We start from the raw sequence: 21,218 nt of genomic DNA on the forward strand, positions 1-21,218 counted from the left end.
TCCAGCTCCTCATGGTAACTCTGGGACAGCTAGAGGCAATAGGAGTGGAGGGATGTGTGTGTGTGCATGTGTGGGCACCTGTGTGTGCTTTTGTACACAAACCTCAGGATACTTTCCAGGTTAGCTTGTGTCTTACTCTGAGCTCCCCAAGCCTCTTCATGTGCATTGTTGTTGTTCCAGCTTCATCTCCCCCAGCTCACAATCTGTCTGTCATGACTCACATGCTCTCTGGCTTTGATTTAGACTCCATCTGCTTTCTCAGCCAGTCAGATCCCAGTTCTTCTGCGACACACCATAGGAGAAGTGTGGGACTGAAGCAGAACATATATCTGTATTCAGGAGAGAGGAGGGGGAGGTGTATTGACTCCAGCCTCAAAGTTTCTCCTTTTTTCCTCATCTGTCTCAGTGAAAGTGTTTGGCTAAGCTGCAAAATGTAAGTCTGTACTTACTAGTGATAAAGCTGGGGCTGAATTGGAGAAGCTTGTCCTTCCTGAGGGTGTGTGGACCTGCTGATCAGATTTGGTCTCAGAGTGTTGCCACTCACCGCACATTTACAGTTTTTTAAAAGGAACATCCTTTCTCCCCTGCTTATTTAAAAGACTATCACAGTTCCCTGAGACAAAAATAGCAGTTGTTTGACCTCTTCTCTGCAGGCAGGGGAAGGTGACATAAAGGTATCAGGGAGGCTGTGTGCTAATGCCTGACAGCCAGAAATGTGCCACAGCCCTGTCCTGGTGGAAGCAAGCAGCTGGTGTGCACAAGAGACTTGCCCCCAGATCACCACTGTCTTCTCATGAGGACAAGGTGACCCTTGGGGGACTGAAGATCACTTAGGCAGGGACAGGCTGTCCCCAATTAGCTTATAGAGGGGGATCATGTGTCAAAGACAATACAGAGCTGGTGGGCTCTGAATTCCAGACAGCAAAAATAAATCTCTCCCCCTTCAAGAGGCTAGCTGTGGAGATTTCCCTCTGTTATAAGCTTGTCACAGAGTCTACCACCCATGAGCATCATCAGAGAGGAATTGGTGCAAGGTCAATCCTTGGAATTAAAGCCAGGAGGGAATTTTCCTAGGGATACTGGATTAGAGGTAATGATATTTTTTACTTGCTCCTGGGACAGCTTATGAAAAATAACCTGTTAAGGTGAAACTGGTCACTCTAAGTTAGGTAATGCTTTACTAATACAGGGAGAGGGGATGAGGTGCAACATCTGGGAGAATACGCCCAAGAACGTATTCTCAGAGCCTGGATTTCTTTGTTGCTGATAAGTGGAAGCACATCCCATAGGCTGCTTGGGACTGCATCTAAGTGCCATGACACACTAAAAATGTGACAGAGATGTAGAATATTAAGAGGAAAGCTGCAGAATACACAGAATTTGATTTTGCCTATTTACTGAGAAAATCTCACAAGGACAGCATTAAACAAAGCAGCATCTTATCTTCAGATGCTAAGGTTTTGCATGCATGACACAAACTGACAAGACATCTTTTTGTAAGATACAAACCAAGATCTGCTCCAGATTTAGAACTGGAACAGAGAGGGATGCTGCAGACAAGGGTTGAGGGCTCTGCTGTTAATCACAATGGAGACAAGCTGGCAAAAGTGAGAGCTGGAATTCTCAGATCTGAGGTATGCAGTAATATGTGGAAAGTAGGCAGGGTAGAATTACCAGGAAAGATAGCAGGAATTTTCAGAGAGAAACCTGTTTTCAAAGTGTAGAAAATGTGGTTTCTCTCTGCTGTATTTCTTGGCAGCCTGCTAACACTCCATAATTGTTTTTTTGAGTTCCTGTATTTTAAGACTGTAACTTTGTAAAAATTGTGAACAGTGACTCAGAGAGACAAACACAGGTATTTGAAATGTAGGTGATACATGCTGTTTTACTCCTCTTTGTCCAACACTGAGGATGCCCCCTCTTAAGATTTTCCCTTTCTATTTAAAAATTCCAGAGGTGAAGGGCAACAGAGAGGCTTTCCTCCCTTCCAGTGCTTTTCTTAGAGCCCTGACTGAATTCAAGACATGAAATGTAAACCAAATATTTTCCCTCCATCTGTTTTCAGGGCATGGCTCAGCTAAAGGACAGAGGAGAAGCTCCTAACTGCACCCCCATCCAGGAAAATCCCAGAGTAAAAATTGAGAAAGAGGAAAAATGTTCTACATGGGAATGTTTGGGGGGGATGCAAGATAAGAGCTAGTGAAAAGGAACTGCAGCAACATGGACAGGATTGCAGTCAGAAGTAGCAATATGCTTCCAGGCTGAGGCCTAGCTGTGTTTACGCTGGTGCATGCAGGTCAGGTGTGACTGGAAGGATGATACCAGTGGAGAATGAGAGGAGCTGCTCCTCTTCCACCTTCCACGTGGCAGATTGACCCAGAGCATCCTGACTGTGTCCAGCGGTATTCATGTGCTGTTACAATCCCTTCTGCAATGTTATGTAGAGATGGCAGAAGCCTAAGCATTACCAGCCTGCCCTTAGCCACCTTGCAGTCCACATCTGACTCCTGCACACACCCGTATAGTCCAGCAGCCTTTGCACAGAAAGAAAGCAGCAGAAGAAAGGGTCAGCCTGATGCCCCTTCTCCCAGCTGAATCAGTTCTCTGTGGGATTGCAAAGACCATCCAAAAGCTTCTCTTTGAGGAGCAAACACAAGAAGACTGGCTCAACTGAAGAGTGTGATGGACTATTCCCATCACACCAGCTATAAAGGGACATCCTCATCTTCTTCATCCTCATCCAGGTCAGTGGAGTGTATGCTTATGTCCTTGAGGATGTCTGAGATGTTTTCAGCTACTGGCCCTGTTAGCTCCATCTCTTCCAACTCAGTATCAGTGGCATAAGGGGAGCACAGGACTTCCCCCTCTTCATGCACATATGAGGGCTGAGGGAGGTGCATGCAGGGAGGCAGTGGGCTCTCTGTGCCCAAGTCTGCTGCTTGCTGTGCTGCCACCATGCAGTTGTCCTGCCGGCTCCACACCTGAGTGGCCTGACCAACCTTCTCACTGCTGATAGAAGTCCGGTTCGTATCGCGGAAACTGGCAAGGGGTGGGCGGAGGCGAACCCCGGAGCGTGTGGAGCCCTCTATTGCCTTCTGGAGCTATGAGAAGACAGAAAGTTCAGAAAAAATGGATGAAAAGGGGGCTGATCCAGCCCTACCCAGCAGAAGTTCATCTGCTCTCCAGGGTAAAATCATCACAAACAGAGAGAGTCACAGCTCTACCTCAAGGGGCCTGTGGAGAGCATATTTTATGCTGATGGTGTTATTTTTTATTCCATGGTAAATAACAAATTCCACACCACTTTCAGAGATAGTCATAGCCACTCAGTTAAAAGCCCTGTGTTCATGAGAAGGATGAACCATCTAACATCCCTGTAAACAACACCTGCCTCCTCTGAAATACAGTCATCCATTCCTCTACATGGTTTCCAAAGGGTTGGCTCAGAATTCAACACTGGATTGAAAATGTAGCAATTGCAGTTATATATATTCCCAGCTGGATCCTCCAGCACCTGTAAGTTATTGCAGTGATCCACAAGACATTTGCAGTTGATTAGGAGGAGATGAAAGGATCTGTACTTACCTCTTCCAAAGCCAACACTCCCCTCAGCTTCCCCATACTTGTTACATAGGCATGGCTGAGGCCCAGTAATGAGAACAATGTATGCGTCTATGAGCAAAACCACAAAAAAACATTTCAGGGACTTTGATACAGGGACATGATACTTGGTACTAGAGCTGGGACTTGGGATTTAGAAATGGGAATCACAAAGGAGCACAAGTCTGCAGCTATCCCAGTGAGAAACTACCTCTTCCCCTTTTGTACCCTTTGGGCCTTCTGCTGTGCAGCCATAGTTGGGATTGGTTTGATGATGGAGAGCACATTCTTAAGGTCACTCCCATCCTGCATCTTGCAAACAGAAATTCACATGCAATACCCTCTGTATCTGGGGACTTACACAGATCCTATTTCATTCTGGGGCTGGAAATTAAACTATCATATAGTAATATGCAAAGTCAGAACCTGCTTGGATTATTTATTCCGGTGTTTCCCTTAACACTACAAGATTTCTTTTTTCCTGTTCCAGAATATTTCCTGTCAAAACTTAAGCTTGTTGCTGCTTACCCAGTGCAGTGGGAACACTGAGAACAAGTTATTCCCAAAGCTGCCTTAAAAGGACAGATACCACACTGCTACCAGCCTCCTTTTCTTCAGCCTAAATATACCCCATTATTCTGCTGTTCTTTGTAGATCAGGCTTTCCAAAACTTTCAGCATTCTCAGTGCTCATCTGTGGCATATTTCCAACCTCCAAGTTCTTTAAGCTGAGCTCTAGCTGGACTTTACCTGTGGCCTTAGATTAAGTCATTTTTCACAGCTGGAGTTTGCCTTTTTTTTAACATCACATGAGATACTGAATGTCACGTTCAAGTGTAAACTAAGGAAAATCTCATTTCTCAGGAACAGGACATTTTACCCTAATCAGACTGGTTAAATACGATTTGATCATGATAAGCTGTGATATTCTTGCCATCATCAGTAGTCTCACGTTTAGCTCTAACTATGCATACCCCAGATATTTGGTTATTTATTCTCGCACTTTTTGTGCATCCAAGCTAAGTTGACTTGTCTGTTTGTCAGAGTTTCTCATTTGCTCTTTTTTTACAAGAGGTATTTACAGCCTTCAGGTATAATTTCTTGTAACCCCTGTATTCTCAACGATAAATGCTAGTGGTTTTCAGATCACTTCAGCCAGCCCTTTAGAAAGCACCAAACTTATCTTAAGTATATGCTAACCTGTTCTTATTTTGCTCAAAGCTATCTTATTGCTTTGATAACAGTAATTAATTAATTTTATGCAAGGCATATGCTGACTGTTCACATTAATTGAATATTGATAAAAACATGCACTGTGCACTTCTACTTCAGTAGACTGCTTCCCCTTTCCGTGAAAGCCCAGTCCTCTCTTACTCCTGATACACAATGATTGCGTTTATCTCCAGTCATCCTGTACTAACTCTAGAAGTTGTGTGATCCAGCTTCCTCTTTCCTTGTGCTTCAGTTCAATGAAAAGCCTATGATATAGGGTGGTTTCAAGCAACTCTTCTCATGCACTGAGACAGACTCTACACCCTGACAGAAACACCCTGAGAAATCCAGGAGTACTCATTTCAGTGCCACACACTGACAAAGCAGAGTGTAAATCTCGGTGTAATGCCCCCAGCAGCAAGGCATACAATGCTTCTGTTAATGTAGTAGCTGGAAAATCCTATCTGGTGTCCAAAAGCTATTTTAATAAATGCACTCAGACCTATTATCATGTAGCCTTCCATTTTGCAGGAGATTAAAGGTACATGCAGCTTATAGGAACAAACTGACTTTCTGTAGCTGGATGTGGGAATAGCTGGTAATAGTAGTTGTAGGTGAAGACAAGGAGAAGAAATAAGTCTTAGACTAGACTTGCAATGATAGATAGAGTGGAGAAAAATTGTGTATGCCTCAGAGAGACATCTGCACCCACCTTGTGCAGGGAAGTTCTCTCCACCAGTTGGAAAGGGGAAGGGTCTATGCAGCAGCTGTCAAAGCACACGTTCTTGTTCAGCTCCTCCTGTTCCCAAGCATCTATCTGACACAGGAAAGAAGGGGAATCACTTACAGTAATCAGCAGTGTTGCTGTTTTATGTACCCGAACTAGTCCCATTCTACTGTTAATGCTTCTTCCTTCCTATGTAGATCATTCATCTTACCCATTATATCACACCCCTCAGGTCTCCCATCCCTTCCTTGCCAGATGTCAAGTCCCTATGGAAACAGAGCAATTCCAGTACCTCAGAGGTTTTCTGGGAGAGCGAGCTTTTGCTCCTTCCTACTTAAGAGGGAGTGAACATGTCAGCTTTCCTTTCTGAGTGCATCTTCCCTTTGTCTAAAAACTAAAGGAACAACATAGACCCACAGAAAGATTTAGGTGAGTGGGGACCTGTGGAGGTCTCTAGTCCAAAACCCTGCTCACAGCAGGACTGACTTCAAAGTTAGATCAGATGAGTCAGAGCCTTACTCAGCACACCTAGCAGAACAATCTCTTCTCTTACTGGGTGAGACTTGTCCACTGTGCAACTCTAAGAAGAAAATGGCTTTAGCTATGGCTTTATGTGGCAATCACTGAGGTTGTTGGAGCTCAGGAAGTATTGCAAGTGATAGGCAATAGGCAAAAGAAGCACTCGATTGACCTCACTTCCTTTCTGCACCCAGTCTTACCTCTTCTGGCCTCATTGTCTCAATGACTTCCTCCGGCTCCTGTGGGAGAAGACACTGTTCAAGGACAAAGAACGCACAGTTTCACAGGGCACAGAAAGGAAAAATTTGCACAGCCTCCTCACCCTATGCAGTCCCCTTTTTGTTCCAAATAGTGTATTGCTGAGTGTTTAGATATTCTTTATACTTATACATTATAAGGTGTACTCTGTACTTGCTGTGCTTCCCTGGCCAGTAAAGATTGACTATGGAATACTGGTGGAGCAATTCAGGTGCCTAAACATGGTCATCTAGTACTGCTTTAGATGCTCTCAGATATCCCACTTGGAGTCCAACCACTGTCCTAGAGTGGATGGGTTTCCCATAGGCTCTGTATGATGTCCACCAGCCATGTGCAGATATGTCAGATACCCAAGGGCATCTAACATGGCACAAGGCAAAAGCATTTTTTCATTTTTATCTGGCCAAAACTGTTTGCCAAATGGAATAGAACTGCATTTTATTCCAAGTTAGCCAAAATAGCAATAAGTTATTCACTGAGAAAGATGCCCACATTCAGTCATGATGGTAGCCTTGACACCTAAGAACAGATGGCTCTTTAGGAAGATGCACACTGCTTTACAGTAATCACACCCTTTCTCCTTGGAGAGAGTTCCTCACTGATGCCGTCAGAGTTCAGGACCATAAATATGTCCACACTTTGGCGAAATGCTGAATGGCTCTCAGTAGTAAGCTCTATTTCCATGGCATTCCCTTCCCTCTTCAGGGTGCTACTAGGCTCTCTGTATCACTAACCTGGACGGCACTCTCTGTTTCAAGTGGACGGTTGTAATGGCACAAGAGCTGCTGGATCAGTTGCCTCAAACGCCTGAAATTATCTGAAGGATGAAAACAAACACATATATAAGAGAGAAGAACAAGTGAGAAACAAAAATACAAAACCCCATGCCCACTCCCTTGTTCTTCCTTGTTCTAGGCAGTCTGGGAAATAATATGAGGGACATAGTAGATGGTATATGACAGGGCTGAGCAAGTCACAATCTAGCATTCAATTTGTAAGATGGTGTCTGGGACATGCCGGAATAAATACTCCCATGCAGTATCTTTTCCTCAAGCAGAGGAAACAAACCATTTCAAAGTAAACCTTGCAGACAATAGTCATAGATCAGTGTTCCTGAAGAAAAGAGAAAAACAGTCCACAAGCAAGACTACTAACATAGCAAACAATCTGATACAAGGGATAAACTGCTGTTATGAGAGGTTTCTGCGGTCCACAAAGAGAATGTGGTTTGGAGGATGCGTATGGAAAGGGGTGATGAGAATTTGGAAATTATTTCAAAGTCAAAATGTATCCCCACCATCCTGCATCAAATGTACGTGATATATGAATCAGAAATGAGCTATGAGTACAGTCTTGGAAGCAAAGCTAATATAGGCTGGGGTGGCACACAAAAGAACACAATACATCAGTATTTGTCCATCATATTAATGTAGCTGAATCGGAGATGTGTGTCCAAGGGAGGAGCTCTTCGGTTTTAGAGATGGCTGAGCAACAGCCTAAGCTACTCAAAAAACAAGTGCAGATGTTTAGCTCTCAGGCTCCTTTCCCCAGGGAAATTCATTCATGGGCTGAAGGACGCAAGACACAGGACCCTTCCAGACACACTCTCCAGAGTAAGTCCAAGGAGATATTATTGCAAAGGATGGAGTGGGGAGTACTGAGAGAGAGGGAGCAGCCTGAGTGGGCCTACTTCTGCCGTGCTCTCTGAGGCATCACAGACAGAAGATATTTCCAAGTACATTACACTGCTGTTGAGGTGCATTAACAAAGTACCTTTAATACAGGAACAGCAGAGAAAGCTCCTTCTCTGAGTCTCTGGGAAATCAGCATCTTGCACAGGCATGTACACACAGCATGAAAGCTTCCACAAGCTGGCTAGGATGCGGCTGAGGCATGCCAGAAGTTACCATACCTGGGAATCGCCGTGGCTCCAAAGTTTCAGGCGTTTGTTTAAGAGGACTTGTTGGGCCATTGGGCTCCTCTGGGTAACTGGGAGTGGGACTTGGGGGCTGTTATGGAAAGGAGAGAAAATAAAAGTCCACCCTGTGTCATTTCTTTCTCAGCCTCTCCAAATGCCTTATTGCTTCTTATGCAGTCTTTGTGTTGCAATCTGTCCACTTCTCTCCCTCACCTCTCCCTTCTCATCTGTATCCTCATCCTCATCAACATAAGCAAAAGATTCGTGCTTCAGCTTTGGCAGGGTTGTCCACGGTCCCTTGCTGTGCCCATCGTAGGCTGCCTCAGACAGCTTCTGCTGCATTTCTTTGTTGAGGAGCCGCCGCCGTTCTGGGCTTATATGTCTCTGGAGGAGAGCTTGCAGTTCAGATCGCTCTACGGACCCCAGAAGGATCATGGTCTCTGCATAACACAGAGCGGAGAAACCATTAAGCCGCTTCAAGGTTTTGAATGTCCCCTGCCCCTTCCTCCCCCCAACCTCTTCAAAGTGCCAGACTTGTACTATCTAGAGCTATACAAGAGTCATTGACCAGCCCTGCTAGTTGCTCCTAATACACCGTGGGGCTGTGGGATGTTCACCATCCCCGAGTTGTGCCCCGCCTCAGCACCACATCAGAAGCAGGCTCTTTACTCATGCAAGATCCATGCCTGTTGTCACAGTTCAGTCCACAAACTCCCCCCACACCTCCCTTACCTGCTCTGTCTGCTCCTCAGCCCACACTCCAGCTTACCTGTCTGACCAGCTGAAACAGCCTTCTGCCATACATCACTCACAGCGGAAGATTTTTAGGATGATTTTTTTAGGTAGTGGGTCACACTGTCTCCTTCACAGCATGTAATTTGAAAACTAGTTTCTTTGGCTCTTTAAGCTGAGACAGTCTTCAGGACCAGTTTCTCCACATTGCTTACCTGCTGAGTCCACCAAAGGCAAAGTCTTAACAGTGGTGCTTTGGAGTAGAGTTTGCAAGTCTCGGTATTTACAGTTGGAGGAGACGAATTTCACATCTTGGACCATGATATCCTCAACAAAGATATTGTATTTGCTGTGAATTTATGGACAGTAAGCGGAAGAGTTAGCGTATTAAAATGTCTAGCAGATAAATTCCTTGAAGAAATATATAAATGACCACTTCTTTAAAAAGTGTTCTCAATAAAGTTGCTAGATATTCTTCTGTGGGAGTAACCAAAGAGGACTTTCCAACAGGATCAACACAGATTAACTGGATTTTCATTACAGGTGTATTCCACTCCATTACCCCTCACCATACAAATGCACACATATATATACATATACATATAGATGTTCTATACATACATATCTATGTACACTAGAGAGAGGAAGACAATGTATATGAATAACTGAATTTTGTTTTAAGCAAAATATCAAAATAAAATGATATTTCAAACATTTGCTGGAGAAAAAAATCCAAACCCCACTATACTCAGAAAAACATGGAAATGAGACATTTGATTTTTAAATTTTTAAACTGAAACAATTTGGCAATATTAATACAAATTCAGTACTGTTGCAGATTATTCAAACCTGTGCTTTAAGTGAAAAAAAGAGGACTTTTCTCCACTTCTTTGTACAAACCCTAATTCTACTCCACCACTTGTTTCTTCTCACTGCAGGCCTATTCTTTGTAGTACTATCCCTTTTTCATGACCTTTTATTCTCCTGTGGTCTCATGTTCTGCTTTATTTCTTTGCCACTCCCCACCTCCACCTCTGTTTTAGTACTATACCTTATGTGATTCCAGCCCAGGTCTGGCAGGTAGGGCAACTTCTTCACCTGGATGATGCTATCATAGAGGCTGGGCTGCAGACTCTGGGCCACCATGTTGGCAAGAATGACAGCCACCATCATGGGGAGGATGTGAGAGATCTGACCTGTCAGCTCGAAGCAGATCACAGCAGTGGAGACAGTGTGGCTCACCGCTCCTGTCAGAGCTGCTGCACCTTTCCCAGGTAGGGTGGAAAAGGAATAGGGAGAGAAGGCGGCTGTCATACAGAAACAACATGTCATGTCAACCAGGAAAGTCATGGGGATGGGACCAGGCAAAGAAAAAGAAAGACATGGAGACTCACCAATGACAGCATACCCTCCAGGTAAGATCTGATAAACTATACCATCGAAGATGATCCCGTTGGGAAAAAGTGATGCCATGATTTCCCCAATAAGGCGCCCAAATGCAGCACCTGGAAAATATCGCTGACAATTACAGAATTAACATCTAAAGAACACCCAGTCTGTGCTGGGCAATTACTTGGGTATTTTCTAAGAGAAACAAAATCAAAACTTACATTAAAATGACACCAAGGACTTAAGAGTAGTTCTCAGTTACAAAATATAGAAGTTAGACTCCAAGAGGAGAAAAATGTACTACAATATGTAAATACACTTGATCCCTCATTCTTCCACTTAAGCACACCAGGCACAGTGGTATTTGTGATTTCCAGGTAGGAGAAAGTATTTTCAGAATATGTACAATGTCAATCCAGATCACAGTTGAGGCCTTTCAAACACTCATTCTATGAATGTCCAAACACTGGAATTACAGCTTATGGAAGAGTTTAGGTGGGAAGAGGCTTTTGGAGGTCTTGTTCTGACCGCTTCTCACAACAGGACTAATTTCAAAGTGAGATCAAGTCACCCAGGGCCTTGTCCAGACAAGCTTTATAAATCTGCAAGGATTGAGATTCTCCAGCCTTTGTGAGGCACGTTAACCAAGGAAACAATTTTTTTCTTATGTCCCATCAGATTTTCCCCTGTTGCAACTTGTGCCTTTACCCCCTATTTACTGTGTGTTTCTTTCTATCCTCTCTATCCCTTGCTGCATTAGGTGATGAAGGCTGCAGTTAGAACCCGTCTTGGCCTTCTCTTCTGCAGGATGAACATGCCCAACTTCATCAAGCTCTCCCTTGTTTGTTTTGTGCTCCAGTTCCCCAGCAATCTCAGTGGCCTCCACTGGACTCATTGCACTTTATCAAAATCGCTTATATTGGTGGACACAAAATGGCACAATATTCCAGAATTGTGTCCAAAACAGTGCATGCAGGGAAATAACTAATTTATTTACTTCGCTGGCTAGGCTTTTCCTAATACAGCCTTGTTTGTGGTTAGCCTTCATCACTGCTAGGGCATGCTACTGACTCACATTCAGTTGCTGCCTGCCAGAACCCAGAGGTCCTTAGCTCACACCATTTCATTTAAGAGCTGTGGGTTAAATGCTGAACTTCGTGAGCCTTTATACTTTAGTCTAACATAGTCTCTCTTTCTTAACATTAGAATCATATTATTTTTATTTTTTGGTCTTGGAATTAAAACCAATTAAAAACCAGAACTCCTGTATGTTACCATATTTCAGTCAGAAGAAATGAGTAAGTTGTGGATTACATTGCAGGTACTAGTTTTGAGGTTATCTCTTCTAGCTGGATTTTAGGGGTGAAAGGAGCAACTACTACTAATTGTAAGATGAAAGTTTCTCTGTAGGTGAAGAGGCAGAGAAATTAGAAGGCCATGGCTCAGCATGCCTCCCCACAGTGTGGCTTTCCTTATGTAAAAGGACAGGGATTTCCTCTTCAGCATTTGGATTTGACAGATGAGAAAGTGACAAAAGCAGAGACTCAGGCTGCTATACGGACTGTTAACCAAGTTCATTATAGACATACAACTCATCATCCACTGGAAGAAACCTTCTGGATACGTGCGCAATGTCTCTTCTATCCTCTCCACCCGTCAGACCTATATGCTGCAACACAAAGTTGAAACTCACCTAGAACAAAAACAGGCATGAAGCCTCCACAGGGGATTGGCATTGTGGTAGCAATGACGGACATCCAGAACTAGAACAGAGGCAGAGGGTGCGGTTGTTACTGAGCAGCAATAGCATTTCCTGCAGCCCCACTCTACTGCCCAGCCTGTGAATCCCTAAGGAGACATGTTCTGAGGGATCTGGCAGTTCAGACAGAAAGTGAAGGGTAAAGGGGCTGGTGGAGTGTGAAGGGGAGCTGGAGGGACTCTGGCAACACAGCATCACTGACACAGAGGACCTCTGGGTGACTGCTGGTGGCAGAGAAGCCGAATCACTAAGGGGATGGATGAACATGAGAACTACTTTGCATTGAACTTCAGAAGTTGAGATTTCCTACTGCTCCAAACAGCTTGGCTTTTCATGGAACAAGGCTGTCAAAATTATACAGACTCAGAAAGATTTCAGTGTGAAGGGAACTCTGGAGGTCTCTTCCCCAACTCCCTGCTCCCAGGAGGGCTAATTCCTAAGTTAGACCAGGTTACTCAGGGCCTTATCCAGCTGAGGTCTGAACATCTTGAAGGGTGGAGATCCCCCAGCTTTTCCAGGCATTTGTGCCACTGCTGACACACACTCAGGTGAGAATTTTTCCTTGAAGTCCAACTGTCATAAATTTCTTTTATTCTAACCTGTGTCTATCTGTCCTATCACTGCTCTTGTCCTATCACTGTGCTGGGCAAAATAATGAAATCTGTCCTGGTACTGCTAAGACCAATTCAAATGCTGACTTAGCCCAGCACATACAGACTTCATCTTGAGGCAACAGCCTAATCTTACACCTCAAAGGCCAGTATGCTCAGACTTTCTCAGGCAATATGACAAGAGATTTCCACAGTTGAGGGAAACACAGAGAACGCTGCTGTTTCAAAAGCTTGTACAAAGTGTACTGGCAAGATGTTCCTTGCTGCAGCAGTGTCATCCATAGGAGAGAGACAGCTATGGTCCAGCACATCAAGAGCAATACTTTCAGGTGTTTCAGGACCATAATCTCAAAGTGGACAAATCCTTCCTGTTCAAGGTCCACCTTTGAGGAGGTGATGCCTCTGCAGACATTGTTGTAGCTGTAGACAGATGAGATACTAATCTGTAGACAGTTTGGTGAGACAAAATCAAACCCAAGACAGCTCTTCTGCTGTAACTCTCACAGGATGGTTGGCATAAAAGGGAAAATGAAGCCAAGATATAGCCTGACATTTAGGAAAGCCCTCTACAAAGGTAACAAAGAGCCAGCAGAACAGCAAATCTCAGTCTATGGTAGAGGAACATGCTGTGAGGATGGGTTGGAACATCAATTTGATACTGGCTGTTGCTCTTCCTTCCATAAGCTGTTTGAATGTTCCTGACTAGCTACAGAGGCCAGCAAGCTGCAGAAGTGGAGTACTGCTAACTAAGCTGTCTTTGCAGTACCAAACCCAGGCCAAATAGAGCTGAGAACTGGGACTACAGTGCAGTGGGGAATCAGGCCAAGTCTTTGTCCAGTGTCGAAACAGCAGTTTCTTTATTATGTGGTCTGTTCCAACTCTGAATATATCCAGATGAAAATAAACTGTTTGGAGCAGTTACCTAGTGAGATGAGAAAGCCTTTAGTTGATGGGACAAAGCCAATGAATCTAGTGTCTGAGGATACAGCTCCTCCAAAGGAGAACAGATGGACTCAGGACAGATACACTATGTAGTCCATCCCTCTTTTATTTAAGTAAATGAGACCTTATCTGCTTGATCCACTATAATCAGAGTTATCACAGAAGCAGAACCCTTGAGTGCCTGTCAAAAATTTGATACAGTATTTTACTTTAGGTGGAATCAGCTGTGTCAATCAATCATTGACGTCCATTCCTGATGTACTGGAATATTCAACTGATATTGCAAGGTGGCCTCAGCTCTTTTGCTCCTTCGCAACAAAAAGACCTCACCATTTTACCCTCTTATCTCTTTTTTCCCCCTCTTAGGAAAACCTCTTTCTTGTTGGAAAGAGGAATATAACTGGAATATAATCTTTTCTTCTTTCAAATCTCTTCTCTTGCTCTGTCATGTATCAGCTTCAGAAGCTGAACAGTTGTGACTTCCACAGACCATGTCATCTCGGAATATTTATCTGCTGTTGCTTTATGAGAAGTGAGCAAAACTGTTTTCAGCTGCATTTCTCCATCAAGTTATGGTACTGCTAACAAATCCTTCAGCCTCATGCAACTAGAGATTGTGCTTGCATATTCTTATTTGTCACTTATCTGTAGTCAGGAATATCAAGTAGACTGTATCAGATTTTATTTGGACCAAATATAAATTATCTGAGAGCTTTTTACTCAATTATTTGTTTTTGTGGAACTTGAGAAATCTTTCCCTACCAACTACTACACAGTGGGTACCAAAGGTCATTCAGCAGGATGCATGAGGAAGACGACCTAGGGAGCAGTGAAGGAGGTCACTATATTAAGGCCAGGAAACTATTCCCTAATAATTTTGGTAATCTTCCATTCAAGGTGGGCAAACATCACATCAAAATATGTAAGAACCCGTTGCAGTTGTTCTTCATTCAATACCCAGCAACTACCCATTGGCAATTCAAAAACTATTTTACAAAGGATCAAGAACATTCACTCTGAGTAGAGAAGGGTTATTGGTGAGCTGGGTTTCCTACCTTCATGAGGAAGAAGAGCAGGATGATGATGAAGACGCTGACTTTAGGATGGATCCAAGCAGCGGATTTCCCTAGGATCTGAGGGTCCCCTGTGTATTTTACCCAGGTATAGTTGTCAAAGAGAGAGCTGATGGCTTCCCGTGGCATCAACTAAACAGCAAAAAAACATGCATGAGCCATGAGATTAGACAGAGTAAATGTTCTACCTCTGTTCCAAGAAAGTGGAGGAGATTTTTACTTCAGTAATTTGTGATTATGAGACTTAATTCACATTTTTAATCTTCAGGAAGAGAGGTGGGACTTTATCTGAACTGATGAAAGGATAACTACTTTTACACACAGGGTAACATCTTCATTATTACTTGCTTAGGAGAGTCGACCTTTTTCAAGTTTTATATGAAGGACATAGCAAAGATCAAGAGTTTCAAAATATAGTCCCTCCTCAGTCCAAACTCCTCCCATTTCTTTCTTCCCCTTTCCATGACATAAGGTTATTGGGACACAGGATTAAGAGGAGACTGTTCTGCAGAATTGCACAGAATTGCAAATACACATCCCACTCTCACCTCTCCTGCCATGAACTGCCCAAATCCAGGAGGAAAGGTCACAGTTGCTATAAGGAAGGTTATAACCCCAGGGTATATGAGACGGCTGAAAATAAAGAAAAGTTTATTAAAATATAAACCCACATTCTTTTCTTGTAGCACTATCACTTCAGGACTATGAATGCTATGTCTGTGAAAGATCTCTGCCACCTCTGTATCCATTGCTTTGGAGTTCTGTTACTGGCAATTTAATGCCCTGCTCCACTGATCATCATGATTCATAGAGACTTCAACTGTCAGCAAAGCCATTTTTCCCATCAGAATTGATGTAATGGAAGGGATGGAAGGAGAGAGGGATTTACAAAATACACAAACTTGAATACATGAGGTGTGGGATGTGTATTTACAATGATGTGTTGACCTGTTGCCAAAAGTCAGCACCTCCTCCGTTTGTCCTGATTATGCCAGTCTTGTTTCTTCATCCCTCATGCAATGTGTCCTGTCTTAGTGTATTTAAATGTACATTTTTTTCATACAATTTTGCATCCCCCATTGCATTAATTCTAATGAGAAAAACTGCTTTCCTTTCCATGGAATTGCTGACCATCACAATTTTTGTGAAGGAGCTATTTGAAACTATTGGGGATGATCAAAAAGAAAATCCAGTGCAGAACAAATTCTCTTGATGCTTGTAGATATCTTACTCTCATATAATTTCAGTTTCTCATAGTTTTACTATATTACATGTGAAATAGTTCTACTAGCTTCCAGAAAACATTTGTTACTGTCCAATACTGGTAGGGTATAAAAATCTGATCCCTAAAGAGAATATCTTAAGAGGCACTCACTATTTGGTGAGAAACTGGCTCAGAGCTGTGTGACGCCGGATGCATAGGACCACTTGGCGATTGAGATAAACAAAAAATGCTCCAAGAAATCCAGAACATATCCTAAAGTGGAGAAAAAATAAATAAAATTGTATCAAACAACAGATAATAAACAAACTATCAGTCAAGAAAATGAGTTTAAGTGTTTTTCATAAAGTCTTTTAAATGTCACCTAGAGGGTTACTCCTACAGCAACTCACTTAAAGACGTTGACTCCCTGATGAAAGGGAAGAGATTATTTTGGACCTCTGTCACACACACTGCCATTTCACCACTTAAATTATCTGTTACATAGAGGGGGAAATCTCCTCTATAAAAACCTATAAAATAATCTATAGAAAAAAATCTATAAAAAGGGACTGACAGATCTCAGTGGGGGCTGACAAAGAGCAACAGGGCAAAGACCAGTATTGTCAGAACTTAGACATCAAGCTGGAAGAGGAGATAGTAAAAATGAAGGGCGTTTAACTCTGATTTAGCAAAATTATACACCTACATCAAATATTAAAAGTAATAGCAACTCTCGTGCCTAAAGCAAAGTATGTCATCTCTATGATCCTAATCACTTGGGCCTATGTTCCTGATACTAATAAAGCCAAAAAAACTATAGCTGTCTGAGGACTAGCCTTGATCCTTATGCTCTGTAGCTTAATGAGACCCAGATAAATAGGGCCTAATACTCAAAGGTGAAGTGAAAAAAATAAGAGTGAAAAAAGAGTGCATTTAGAATCGGTAAGGGGAAGTATTATTTTATGTGGTAAATAATTAACTCACAGAATACTGAGAGTAAATAGATAACATTTTCATTCTATTAATCTTTAAAATTAAGGGAATTTTCCTTTGTTATATGGTATTCAGACTTTTGCCAAATCTTATTCAAAGATTAATTTAGCTTACTTAAAAAGTTGTATGTTGAAAAAGTCCTGCTTGATCATTTAAAAATTGCACAGAAACAAGTTTAAACTAAGTATGAAGCTGTTCACAAACATGCCCAATGAGCTTTTCTTAAATATTTTAAGCCAGCACTGTTTAGCACTATTGTTAAAATAGACCAATCCCTTAGGCAATATAAGCCTAAGGGCTGCACAGTGAACTGAATTTCTTTGTATTAATTTATATTAAAAAATACATCCATCTCTGCCTATCAATTTGCCAATAAAATAGAAGTGCTCCTCCCGTATATATTTTGCAAATTAACATTTGCTGACACAGAAGAACAAGATCTACCTGTTGATAGTGCTTGGGCTGGCTCAGTTTTTTTGTCCTACCTGAAAGTGAAGAAATATGTTGGATAGAAAGAGTCCAACTTTGAGACTCAATGTTAAGAGAATTCAGAGCATTCTAAGTTGGCATCAGGACTTTATCCAAGACTATCTAAGTCTTCAGCTTTTTTTAAAAAAAAGATGCCATGTTGAACACCCAGGCATTTGAAAGCATTTTGCAGTTGTCATACTCCTTTTGTAGCCTATGTGCAGTACTGAAAAAACCCAGGTCTGCCAACTCTGTTCAAAACACAATAATAAGTTTTGCATTCTATCAGCTGTAAATCATAAGGATTACCTTCTTCCTTGTCAATCTAAACAAATGGATTCCCCTGAGTTCAGCATGCAAGTTTATTTAAGGAGAAGAACAAAGTGGATACATGTCACTAGCAAAAGCTCCTGTGTATTATGGATTTTCAACATATCTGATGTCTTCAAAAGATCCCACTTTAGTTCATATTCAGGTAAATGAATATGAGGTCAGCCTACTAAAGGGAGCTGGGAAACCTCAAATATATTTCTGGTCTTGGATCCAGGTCTTGCAACAGAATACGTTCACAACACCAGCACAAGTATTTGTTCCTACACAGTGTATTCCCTTCACTACTACTCTGCAGTGATTTCCCTGGAGCCTCTCTCAAACTCTAACCCAAGACTTTTCCTCACAGCAATTCCAAACTCAGTTTTTCTCTAGTATTTCTCAATTCTCTTCTCATTTTTCTTAAGTTTATTCTTTCATTTTGCAAAATTTCCTCCACAAATGAAACCAACTCAGATATCTCCATAAATTAAATAAAACTGACACTCATCTTAATAAATTAACTGTTTTCTCACTGGTTGGGACCAGTTATGGTTCAGTTACCCTTGCCACCATGTCGAGTACCAACCTCTCTTGAAACGGATAACCATTCTGACCTTGTAAAAGGGAAACTTCTTGGTTAAATCTTTTGTCCCATTTTTGTCAGGTGAAAAGGCCATACTTGTTGGGTCAGTTCATTTGGGGATGCCATCAAAAAGGTTAAAGAGCCATTCAGTAAAACTATGCCCAGAACTTAGACCAAGTTAGAATTAGGGTTTTTTTTTCAGAACTTAATTTCTGAAAAAGATCTATGGAAAGGAAATAACAAACAGCTTGATAATACCCACATTTCCTTCCTTACCCATTGTGCTACATGGGCACAATTTCTGAAGGAGGAATGCAGAGGCCTTATTTGTAACAATCAAAATGTCTAAATGGGATGTATGTAACTGTTTTGCAAAAGAATTCCTAACAGAACTCACATGATAACCTTTGTAGAGCAAGAAGCCAGGTTCCTGGGAACTTACCCTATTACAGCAAATGCTGGCAGCTCTTGCAGATCAAAGGGGAAATCCATACGAAAGTTCGTTCTGAACAGGGCTGTGATGGTAACTGTGAGAGAAGAAAGAGGTAGAGGAGGAAAGGGAATAGTGAGGTGAGAAGTTAAATGTCATAAAAGCTAAGGGTAGAGATGGGACAGGGGAACTATTGTACATGCTCCTCTGTGGTTTCATGACATTATATACAATATTACAGATTGGCAGACTGCTCTGATTTTAGTAGTGCCTATTTCTGAGCATTTGCCACCCTAGCACTCTAGTTAGTATAGGTTTGTTTTCAGAGAATGTATATATTTTTTTAGCTACAATCCCAGATTTTTAAAGGGTTTTATTTTCTTTCTTTTCTTCTACCATCCATTCTCTAGGAAATAAGAACTCTTCCTACTATACTCACTGACTCTGAAAACTCTCTTTGCCAAGGCAGGCAGTGCTTACATATCTGGAGAAGCTGTGTCATGCACAGTTGTAATTGCCTTCTAGAAACAAAATTCAGATCATCTCTGAAGTTATATCTGCAAAATTTTTGGCTGATACCAAAAGAATGAAAGCCTTAGAAATCAGAGATGGAAAATATCAGCTAAACCTCATTTTCTCTAACTCACCTCTCCTGGTAGTGTTGCACTGCTAAAATGACGCAGATGTTGAAACCTGTCCTGCTTTACATGCCTGGAGGTACCTAATTGTGTGGAAACGGTAAATATTTGTATGCCAACAGGTGAAGTACAAATTAATAATCTAGTGCAGAGTAGAAATGCAGCTGAATGAGGATGGATATAAATCCAAATTTTCCCTGGATGAAGGAATTATTCACACACAATGAGGACAGAAAAGAAGCAGTGAAAATCTGGCATTATATGATAATTACAGGAGGCATTAATTACTTGTTAACTGGTCAGACAGGACTAGGTTTAGAGCAATGATTTAATCAGATCTCTGTGGGTTACATTACCAAAGATATCTAAGCCTATCTAACTTCATGTTACTATCCAAAATGGGAAGATCTTACTTGCTGTTTCTTCACCCCATTCCTTCCCTCCCAGCCGCACTCTTCTCCCCTCCAGTTGGGCCCACTCTGACACATGTTAAAGCCTTCATTGAGTTCTTTTCACCTCATTAAAACCTACCAGAAAACCTATCTGCTCTTTTCCTGGATTAGTCCTCTTCCAGGAAAGTGAGTTGAATGGAGGGGTCCAACAAACACAGAGATGGTACAAGGGAGGGGGTAGAACAGTCAGGGATGGAAGATGGTGAAAAGCAGGACGTCCTCTTCTTTGTTAGATCAGCCCAAGAAAGGGATCATCTCAATTTAGTTTTAGGAAACAGATAGTCCATGTCATTAAATGACACTGCATTAAATAGTATAGTAGGGCTCAGTGAGTTTATCATGTCAGATAAATAATGATACATGTCATAGTACGCATGTGGCAGGAGTTGCTAATTGTTGTCTTGGGGCCCTGTGGGGTTGAATGGATTTCTTCAGAGGTCAATATTAGAGCTGATTCTGTTTAACATCTGCATCAAGGTCCTAGATGATAGGATGGAACTCACTCACCAGTGACCATACTGAAATGGGGAGGGAAAGAAGGGGGTGGTTTGTCACCTGGAGGGCTTCACTCAGAGTGGCCTCCACAAACTGGAGGAGTTGACCAGTAGGAACATCATAAATTCAACAAAGACAAATATTTAGTCCTGCACCTGGAATGGCAGGTGTGTCAGTACAGCCTGGGGGGCCTAGTGAACAGGAAAATCTCTTATGCCAGTGTGTCCTGGTGGATACGATGCTTAATGTGCACCCTTGTGGCAATGGAAGTTAACTGCATACTGAGCCACATCAGCAAAAGCACAACCAGCTGGTTGAGGGTGGTGATCATTTCCTTCTATATAGCACTGATGAAGCCACATCTAGAAAATCCAGTACAAATGAAATGTTACAAAACTGGGGAGAGTCCAGTGGTGAGCCTCAAGATGGTCCAGGGCATGGGCACAAGGAGAGGCTGTAGGAACTAGATCTACTCAGCCTGGAAATGAGAAGGCCCAAGGGGGTTCTATCAGCAGTCTCCCCTACCTCATGGGGAAGTTCTAAAGACACAGTGAAAGGAAAAGAGGCAATGGGCACAACTTCCAACAGGGACATTTTGTCTACATATAATGAACAAATGCTTCTTTTTAGGGAGGTGGTTCAGCACTGGAACAGATGCCCAGAGAGGCAGTGGAAAGTTGTCCCTGCTGTAAGCAGGAGTTTGGAGTAGAGAGCTCCAGGGGTCTCATCCAAACTAAATATTTCCATAATTCTATGATTCAGAGTTTTCTGTGGAAGACAGCAAATTCTGCATGTGATTCTAAATCAGTTTACCCTGGCTGGAGGCCAAGAGGACTGCATAAGAAAGGCAATGTTCTGTTGATGAATGCAAAGTAATACAGTTGTGGAAGACTACTGATACATT

The 21,218-nt window shown here is 42.3% G+C and overlaps 1 protein-coding gene and 1 long non-coding RNA gene across 2 annotated transcripts in view; one reads left to right on the forward strand and one right to left on the reverse strand.

Annotated features, from left to right (window-relative positions):
- Positions 1 to 1,379: 1,379 nt before the first annotated feature.
- The window catches only part of CLCN1 (chloride voltage-gated channel 1), a 68,309-nt gene continuing 48,470 nt past the window's right edge, over positions 1,380 to 21,218 (reverse strand). The window contains exons 10-24 of the mRNA XM_074810781.1: positions 18,742 to 18,826; positions 16,115 to 16,216; positions 15,288 to 15,372; positions 14,722 to 14,871; positions 12,048 to 12,117; positions 10,360 to 10,470; positions 10,017 to 10,230; positions 9,181 to 9,314; positions 8,447 to 8,673; positions 8,228 to 8,324; positions 7,050 to 7,132; positions 6,258 to 6,296; positions 5,524 to 5,628; positions 3,586 to 3,672; positions 1,380 to 3,101 (exon numbers count right to left, since the gene is read on the reverse strand). Of these exons, the coding sequence (XP_074666882.1) occupies positions 2,706 to 3,101; positions 3,586 to 3,672; positions 5,524 to 5,628; positions 6,258 to 6,296; positions 7,050 to 7,132; positions 8,228 to 8,324; positions 8,447 to 8,673; positions 9,181 to 9,314; positions 10,017 to 10,230; positions 10,360 to 10,470; positions 12,048 to 12,117; positions 14,722 to 14,871; positions 15,288 to 15,372; positions 16,115 to 16,216; positions 18,742 to 18,826 (1,985 nt within the window). The 3' untranslated portion in view covers positions 1,380 to 2,705. The remainder of the gene's footprint in view (positions 3,102 to 3,585; positions 3,673 to 5,523; positions 5,629 to 6,257; positions 6,297 to 7,049; positions 7,133 to 8,227; positions 8,325 to 8,446; positions 8,674 to 9,180; positions 9,315 to 10,016; positions 10,231 to 10,359; positions 10,471 to 12,047; positions 12,118 to 14,721; positions 14,872 to 15,287; positions 15,373 to 16,114; positions 16,217 to 18,741; positions 18,827 to 21,218) is intronic.
- Positions 10,315 to 11,609, forward strand: LOC141917550 (uncharacterized). The gene is made up of 2 exons (XR_012621315.1): positions 10,315 to 10,380; positions 11,115 to 11,609. It is a non-coding gene; the product is annotated as an uncharacterized LOC141917550 (long non-coding RNA).

The sequence above is a fragment of the Strix aluco genome, chromosome 2, assembly GCF_031877795.1.
Source record: "Strix aluco isolate bStrAlu1 chromosome 2, bStrAlu1.hap1, whole genome shotgun sequence".
Classification (NCBI taxonomy): Eukaryota; Metazoa; Chordata; class Aves; order Strigiformes; family Strigidae; genus Strix; species Strix aluco.